This window comes from Mus pahari, chromosome 22 (assembly GCF_900095145.1).
Source record: "Mus pahari chromosome 22, PAHARI_EIJ_v1.1, whole genome shotgun sequence".
NCBI classification, from domain to species: Eukaryota; Metazoa; Chordata; class Mammalia; order Rodentia; family Muridae; genus Mus; species Mus pahari.
In genome coordinates this window covers 48,946,969-48,956,111 of record NC_034611.1, presented here as the reverse complement: position 1 = coordinate 48,956,111, position 9,143 = coordinate 48,946,969, and the positions used below count along the sequence as shown (strand labels likewise).

The 9,143-nt window shown below is 39.2% G+C and overlaps 1 protein-coding gene across 1 annotated transcript in view; it reads left to right on the top strand.

Moving 5' to 3' along the window:
- The window catches only part of Rnf38 (ring finger protein 38), a 39,603-nt gene that overhangs the window by 6,994 nt on the left and 23,466 nt on the right, over positions 1-9,143 (top strand). The window contains exons 2-3 of the mRNA XM_029533261.1: positions 1,924-2,073; positions 7,745-7,938. Coding sequence (XP_029389121.1) covers positions 1,924-2,073; positions 7,745-7,938 — 344 coding nt within the window. The remainder of the gene's footprint in view (positions 1-1,923; positions 2,074-7,744; positions 7,939-9,143) is intronic.

The window sequence follows — 9,143 nt, the reverse complement described above, 5'->3', positions numbered from 1 at the left end:
AAAAAAAAAAAAAGAATGGCAAATATATCTATTTTGGATTTGTTGTACTGTTTTGAGGAAGGACTTACTATGTAAGGCTGGCCTAGAATTTTTAACATCCTCTGGAGTGCTATGGAGGCACAAGCTATTTGCAAGGCTGAGTGAACTTTTTTCTTTTGCTATGCTGGGAATCAAATCTGCCTTTTATTTTCTTATTAATTCAGTTATGTTCCAGTATTTTCTGCTTTATAGTGTGTAAATACCGTACTATTGGCTGCTTGCATCCATTTTGTCCTGCCCCTTTTCATGCTTATTTAATAGGGTGGCACACATTAAAACCATGACATGGAGGTCATAAAACAAACTTTGGGGAGTAAATTCTCTTTCTCTACCCACTATGTGGGTTCCAGGGATCTAATCCAGGTCATCAGACTTGGTGGCAAGACCTTTTACCTACTAAGCCATCTTGTTGACCCTCGATTTTTAATTAAAATAAGGTCATTGGGATTTTTATTTTTTAATCTTTATAGCTTAGTCCTTTAACATGTATATAACTCTTAGCTTTTAGAAAACAGTAAATATTCTTCACTGTTCTACACATACTCGTAAGTGTAAAGAACATTAGCCCATTATGTTTGCAATACAGAAATAAACTATAGTTTATATCCAAAATATACTGTGTAGTAGACTAACAAGCATTTCTCTTTATTAACCTCTGAGGGGTGGTGGTCAGTCTTTGGCAGTGTTTTTGTTTTTACCATGTTTATGAGGTTTATATCACACCCAACAAAGTTACAGATGGGCCAGAGATGATCAAAGCATGGCAGTACTACAGCATTCACTTTTATGATGTCTTCTTTAATTTCCTCTCTAGCATCTCCTTTACTATCTGCCATACTGAGAACTGTCTCCTTAATCTCCAGCTCCCTTCAGTTCTCAGAGCAGAGCACTCAGTGTCAGCGTCAATGATTTACTTGGTTCTTTTTCTTTCCTTTCCACCTTCCTTTTGATAGCATATACCTGTTAGAAGGTAGGAAACCATGCCCATTTCTTGTTTAGTGCCTGTTACCAAGGAGACCCTTAAATCTAAGACTGAGGGAAAAAAACCGTAAAAGCACAGTGTTAAGCGTGTTTTATTTTATTTTATCTTATTTTTCTGTATGTGTGAACATAACAAGTCTTTAAACTTGGAGTCCCCAAGGAAAATTTCACTGTCACAACATAGTGAAGAGTGTTGTTCATGGTTTTAAGTTGTTACAGATTTACACAAATTTAAGGAGATTTAACCTGCAGTCTAGATTTTTAAGTTACAGTTGTTTACTTTCAGACTTGTGAATTTGTCTTCGTTTCCTTAGCAGAGCCTCTAGTTTTGTGTTGTTTCCTTTATTTGGCCTTTTGTTACTGTTTGAGGATTTTCATTTGCTTTTTTTTTTTTTTTAAATCTTGAGACAAGATCATGATTTCTAGCCCAGGTTAACTTAGAACTTGGGATGTTCTTGCCTCAGCCTCCCTAGTACTGATAGACTGGAGAGGCCATCCCCAGTAAAACATAACATTTGTATATGAAGTACAGTCTTTCAGCTGATAGTATAGAACTTTTACCATAAGTATTGTCAAGTCTTCTTTCACCATGGTCACTAAAAGTACATTGAGAAAAAAATACAGTGTAGGCAGACATTCATCACTCTTAAATGTTTTGGGGAACAAGAACTTAAATTCCCCAAGCTGTGATATTTTTTATCTCAAACCTTTTTGTATGAGAAGCTCCATTGCTAGAGACAGTCTGTGCACCCTCTCTATTTTGATGTTTAAAGTTCCTCTTGCCCTGCCCCGTCTGCTGACAAAATTACCATACTAGAAACCTCGACTGTCCTTCATAGGCTTGTTCTCCATGTCAGTATGGCCAGCCATGAACTATCCTTTTCTTCTCCCTCTTTTTCCCAGATATCTCCCGGGGCCAATTCAGCACCTCTACCTGGCCACCCTAACAAGGTGATTTGTGAAAGGGTGAGACTTCAGAGCCTGTTCCCTCTCCTCCCAAGTGATCAGAACACTGCCATTCAAGAGGATGCTCACTCCAAAGCTTTCTTCCAGGTTCTTATGTTTACCCTTTCCCCACGCAGGGCTGAAAGTCACAGATACATTCTAGCTTGTTTTAGGAAGGCTTAAACAAGCTTGTGAGTATCCTCTTACTTTCTGTTGTATGTGGAAATTAACACTTCTCAGAGACTTCTTGAAGGTAACTCTGAGCTTTTCTGAAGAATCTCTTCTCTGAGCTACTTACTGTTCATTATTTTGCCACTTAATACTCGGTTTTTTCAAAAAAGTCTTTTGTGTCTTAATCATTTGTTCTAACCATTCAGTTTCTGTAGGAAGATACAACATAGTAAAATACATAGGGTGTAGGAAAGGATAAATGAAAGCCTCTGTTTTAAGCCATCACTGCTTGCTTAATGCCCAGAACATATGGTGTTTGCTTCTGTACTTCCTAACACCTATACATAAAAACTTGATTTAAAGAAATTATATATAAGATGAAAATGAGTACTGATACATTAAAACCATCATTGGGTTATTTACAAGATTGCTCGGATTTGCTCATACAAATCACTGGCTGTTGAACTTTGACTAGTTAAAGAGAAATGCCTGTTTGGCATGTGCCGTGAATACCTGCAGGTGATCCAGGGCTCTTTAGTCTGGTATTCCTTTTAGAATTTGCCTGGATTCTCTGTTATGTGTATATTGTGCTACTGTTTTTAAATCTCAGAATAAAGTAGGCATCTTGTTTTAAATAAGGAAATAGGCTTTAAAAAGTTCAAGTACACACTTCCATCCAATTATTTGTAGAGCAAGGGCCTCATCTGATTTTAGCTGTGTTGTGTTTACTATAGCACACTACCTTTAGATATTCATATTTCTGTAAATATATTTGTAAGTTCTTAGCACATAACGATTTTAGGAGGCATAGTTTGTAAATTGTGTGGCACATTGATTACTGGGTTTTTTGTTTTTTGTTTTTTGTTTTTTTCCCCCCCTGAGACAGAGTTTCTCTGTATAACCCTGGCTGTCCCAGAACTCACTCTGTAGACCAGGCTGGCCTTGAACTCAGAAATCTGCCTGCCTCTGCCTCCCAAGTGCTGGGATTAAAGGCATTCGCTACCACTATCCAGCTGAGTACTGTTTGATTACAGCATTGAGTGCACATAGAAGCTCAATATAGTTAGGTGACTGATGTGTAAGAAATTTAAAGCTAGGGTTAGTAGCAAGTGCCTCTAATTCCAGCACTCCTGTGCCTGAAGGAGGCAGATTTCTGCAAGTTCAAGATCAACCTGTTCTACATATTGTTCTGGGACCGCCAAGGCTATGTATATAGAGACCTTATCCAAAAAAAAAAAAAAAAAAAAAAGAAACAAAACTGGAAGGAAAGAAGGGAAGGACAATAAAGAAACTTTAAGGCTGGATATGATGTCACACAACTTCAACCCCAGTTTGGGAGGCAGAGACAGGCAGACCTATTGAGTTTAAGGCCAGCCTGGTCTACATAGTGAGTTTCAGGCCAGCCAGGGCTATCCTGTATCCAAAAAGTCAATTTTTAAAATTGCTAAACAATACATTTAACTAGAGACACTAATAAATACTTCTCATTTTCTGTGTTCTCCATATCCTGTTGAAAGTTTCAGGAATGAATATTAACTTTTAACTTAGTAATTACAAGTGCAATAGATTGAAACTCTTGTTTTAAAAATAAAGTTAAAAGTTAGAGCTAACTGTAATTGGTGTTTTCCTGTTTTGCTTTTTTTCTTCCACAGCTGTTGGCAGTTGATTTGAGATCTTTGCCCATGTTAGTCATGTGCTATACCCTCTATCCTCTAACTAGTCATGTTATACCCTCTAACTAGTTATATCATATACTCTAATCCCTGGGGTTATTGAAAAGTAAGAAGTATTTTAATTTTGTTTATAGTGCTAATTTAGTCTTCCTCTACCTTTAGAACAAGGCTTTCTACTGTATCCTTAAGGGGAGAGCCAGAGGGTTTTCTCTTCTCAGTTGCTGCCCTGGATTTAAGCAGGTGGATCTTAAGAAGTCCTGAGAAATACTGATACATGGGCTAATTCTCTGTCAGAAAGAGTGTCATTTGTTAGTTTCAGCTGTGCCTCTCTTAAAAACCTGGCGTGATGTAGACATTACTCAGCATTGCTCAATGGTAAAGAGCACTTCCTGTTCTTACCATGAAAGTGGAGCTTGCATCCCAGCTCCCACTGAGACAGCAGCTCACAAGTGTTTGTAATTCCAGCTGTAAGGGATCTGAAATCCACAGACACATGCAATAAATAAAAATAAAACCTCGTTCTCACATGAGGAGATTCCCAGAGAGTCTTCCCCTAGTCCAGTCCCTGACTTTGGCTTTCCATTTGTACCTTTTCCTTTGCCTTCTTTCTAAACATTTTTTTTTTTCTGGACAGGGTTTCTCTGTGTAGCCCTGGCTGTCCTGGAATATGTGTGTGTGCCCCTGGAGCTAGAACCTGGGTATAAACCCTGTGAGCTACCTATATGAATAATGAGCTCCAAGAGCAGTATGTGCTCTTAAATGCCAAGCCATCTCTCCAGCCATACATACATACTTACTGATTTGTTGATTTTTTTTCAAATAATAATAATTTGTTAAAATTTTGAGCCAAGGACTTGCTATGTTCAGCTGGTATTAACAGGTCTCTACTGCCAGGCTCAACCTTTTTGTTTTTTCTCCTTTCTCAAAACACCCTCTGTTTCCTAGGTGAGGTTTCCATTTTCCAAGAACTCAGCTCCCCTGTAGCTTTTCTTTAGGCATAAGGTAACTATTTTTATTGTAAACATGGAGGTGGACATATGGCTCATTATTAGAACAGTCATAGCAGAGAAAGTATTGTTCTTTATCCTTACTCTTGTTTCTGATAGTTCTCACTAGTGTAGAGAAAGGGCAGCTAAGTTGGCAGGGCCCCCAAAGATCTACCTGCCTTTGCCCTCCTAACACAACCATCCCTCCCTGCCTGAAGTGATTCTGGGGCTCAGACCGAGCACCTAGGCTTGTAAGGCAAACACTTTACTGATCGGGCTATATCCAATTAGTAAATAGATTCTCAGTCTTCCCAATGTCACTGCTACTTCCTAACTGTAATTTTGCTATTGTTATGAGTCATAATGTAAATATCTGGTAGCCAACCCCTGTGAATGGTTGATGGACCCCCCACAGGTTGAGAACCTCTGTCCTAGCCTATTACCAGTGTTAGTGAACAAAAGCTTTTGTCATTTATGACCTTTGGTGACCAGTTGTGTCACTCTTAAGTATCTGTGCTTTGTTGTTGTTTTCCGTGTGTTGGTGCAGAGGTCAACCTTCTTGTACCTTGTCTTTTGAGATAGGGTCTCACTGGCTTGGATCTCCTTGTAGTAGATTACACTGGCTGGCCAAGCACGCTGCTGTCCGTCTGTCCCCCAGTGCTGGGATTAGCTTTGCTTTTTATGCGCTTTTTGTGGAGAGAGCTCTGTAGACTCCCATTTTGAGTTATGGTTCATCGTGGCAGTGAGGATGGGAGGCAATGGGGTCTCACCATGCCACCTCCTCCCTACCCCCCATTCAAGAAGCAGAGTTGCTCAGCGTCCTTCCTTGGTTCAGTCCAAAACCCCAGGCATTGTGTTAAGAATTGATCTTCTTGCCTCAGTTAATCTTATCTAGAAACTTCTCAGACATGCTCAGCCTTATCTAGTCACGCTCATGGGCTTGGCTCTATCCCATCATGTTAGTCTAGATGAACCTTTACATCTCTCAACATAAGCCAATTCCTTCCTTCTTTGGGAATGTAATCCTTGAAAAGTTCAGTGATGGCTAAAGTCAGGCACATTTTAGTCATCAGATAGAAGCTGGAACCTGCTTCTGCCTTTGCTTGATAATCATTGTGAGCCTCGTACATACCCACCTGCCTCCTTCCCACTCTCTCTTTTTTTTTTTTTTAAGATTTTTTATTTATTTATTATATGTAAGTACACTGTAGCTGTCTTCAGACACTCCAGAAGAGGGAGTCAGATCTTGTTAAGGATGGTTATGAGCCACCATGTGGTTGCTGGGATTTGAACTCTGCACCTTTGGAAGAGCAGTTGGATGCTCTTACCCGCTGAGCCATCTCACCAGCCCTCCTTCCCACTCTTGATTCCCAGTCTGCACCAGTGCTCTGGACAGTAGAGGTAGTAACTGTAGGTTTTAACATTTTACACACTTAAATTGTCAACATCTGGTAGGTTGAAAACTTAGCCCAATGTTATGAAAAGAATCTCTCCCTGACCCCAAGAATTCAAAACAATTTTTTTTCAAAAAGATGGGCCCATCTAATAATCGAGTCGTTTTTGGAGTTTGGTTCTAGTAGCACCAAGTGTCACTGGGAATCATTCATCAGAAGTAGCAATTCTTATTGGGTAGGTGGGACACACCTTTTTAATTCCAGCGTTTAGGAGGTAGAAGTGGGTAGATCTCTGAGTTCAAGGCCGGCCTGGGCTACTTAGACACTGTCTTCAAAAATAAAAAAAGTATGTAATAGAATACAACATAAACATGCCTGTAATCCCACACTCAGAACAAGGAAGGAGGAGGGTTAGAAGTTCAAAGTCATTCTTCCCTATAGAACAAGTGGGCGGCTTGTCTGGGCTACTTGGAAGTAATTTTCTTGCTTTTCAGTATGTCCATGATATATGTTCATATGTGTACATGCGTGTATGTGTGCTGGTGCTCTTAAAGTTTGGGGATTCTCATTATAAAACCTGGTTTTCTTATTAAAGAATTTAAAAACAAGTATATTTAAATTAGACCATTAAGAGAATATAGGTTAGGTCATATTTTGCTAAACCATTTTGAAATATCAAAATGTAACCATTTAGGTTTTTTTGTTTTGTTTTGTTTTTAGGCTTTTTGAGACAGGGTTTCTCTGTGTAGCCCTGGCTGTCCTGGAACTCACTCTGTAGACCAGGCTGGCCTCGAACTAAATAATTAAAACTTGGGGGTGTAGATTAGGTAGTATAGAAATAGGAACAACAAAATGTAGCCTGTCAGATTTTCAGCTAATTTGGAATTTTTGCAGTTTTGATGAGATTTAATTGGAAATCAAATTGGTTGGGGAATCCTGGAGTTAATAGCAGTTACATGGTTGTATAAACTTTATAGCTATAAAGCTTATACCGTGACCTTTGAAGATTGGATGATACTCGCAAAGTGCTATGACATTCAAAAAAGAATTGTTGACTTTCCTTTATATAAGATTTATTTTGTCAATGTAACCGTCACTGAAGAAATAACTGCCCAGACAACAAGAATGGTAGAGGTGTGGTTAGCATCCAAGGTCGGGGCCTACTCAGGAGAAGGAGGGCCTCTTCCTAATCACCCCCATCTAAAGCATGAACGGATAGCTTAGAGCGAGCGTAGTGGCATTTTCCAGAGGGGTTAGGGTTTCTAGAAGGTCACGTACCATATATAAGAGTTAGCCGTTTGTTTCTTATATGTTGTTATCTAATGTGGTTTTTCAAACAGTTCAGTTTTTATATATATATTTACTGTCCAACTCCCTTTTCTTTACCCCTGCCCCTACGTTTCTCAATTTAGAATTGTAAATTTGGATTGTTAGTGCAATGTATATCCTTTGTTTTCTAGTGAGAAAGGCATTTTTTTATTCCTTCCTATTGCATATGAAGTAACGTAAAATCCTTATGGGTTTATTCAGTCAGTCCTTTCTGTTGCATTGGCAGAGTGAAGATAGTCCAAGTCCTAAGAGACAGCGCCTCTCTCATTCAGTCTTCGATTATACATCCGCATCACCAGCTCCCTCACCACCAATGCGACCATGGGAGATGACATCAAATAGGCAGCCCCCTTCAGTTCGACCAAATCAACATCACTTCTCAGGGGAACGATGTAACACACCTGCACGCAACAGAAGAAGGTTAGTTGATCACTGTTTATTTCTTTACTTCCACTGGTGGGTTTGTGAATAGTTTTTAGTGTCAGAAAGCATATTTTTGTGGATATTTGATAAATATGTCAGTACCTGCACACATGTATATTCATGCATAAACAAGTTATTTAGATTTCTATCTTAGGTTATAAGGAATTGATTAAGCTCCTTGTTAATAAGTGAAGAAACTGAAAGAGACTAAGTGAATCTTGGCCACTATATATAAATTAGCTGAGATTTTAAAAAAAATCACTTTTCAAATTTTTATCACAGTCCTGTGTTCAGTATCCTCAACATACCCCCTTTCTCATGGGCTAGTCTACAGTCCTGGTAATTGAAAAATGTGTTCTATACCTTATAACTAGCAGAGCATATTAAAGCTTAGAGATGACCTACGCCTGCCCTTCCAGCCTTTTCATCCTTTAAGAGCTGCATTTCCAACAAAACTGGTGTAACGTTCATCTTCTGAAAGGAGTGTGGAACTTACCTTTCCTCCTTAGGGGAGTTAATTTCTTCCTCAGTTCATTGTCCAGAGATCACTTTATTTCAAGAAAATCAGTGTAAGTTGAGGTACCTGTTTCCATGGACACAATAATAATAATAATCAGAAGAATAAATAAGTTAGGGAATTTTTGAACTAAATGGTTTTGTGCCTCTACACAAAGAACTCATGTAGTGAATCTTTAACTTCCATTATGATTATCATTGGAGATGGGACTTCTAAGGAAGTTGTTGAGGTTGAATAAGGGTGTAAGGATGGGGCCCTTGTCTAATAGAATTTGTGTTTCTGTAAGTAGGGACATCAGAGAGCCCACTCTGCCATATACAGATGTGATGATAATGCAGAGTGTGTGCAAGCCAGAGACAGCTCTCATCAGAACTCTTAGGTCAGATACACCTCGATCAGAGACTGGTAGCCCTAGACCTTGGAGAGAGTAAGGTCCTAGTTAAGACATTCAGGTCATAATGTTTTGTACAGCATTCTGAGAAGATTGGATATGATCTTAAAAACCACCATTGAAAGCCGGGCATGGTGGCACACGCCTTTAATCCCAGCACTTGGGAGGCAGAGGCAGGCGGATTTCTGAGTTCGAGGCCAGCCTGAATCTACAGAGTGAGTTCCAGGACAGCCAAGGCTACACAGAGAAACCCTGTCTCGAAAAACCAAAAAAAAAAAAAAAAAAAAAAAAAAA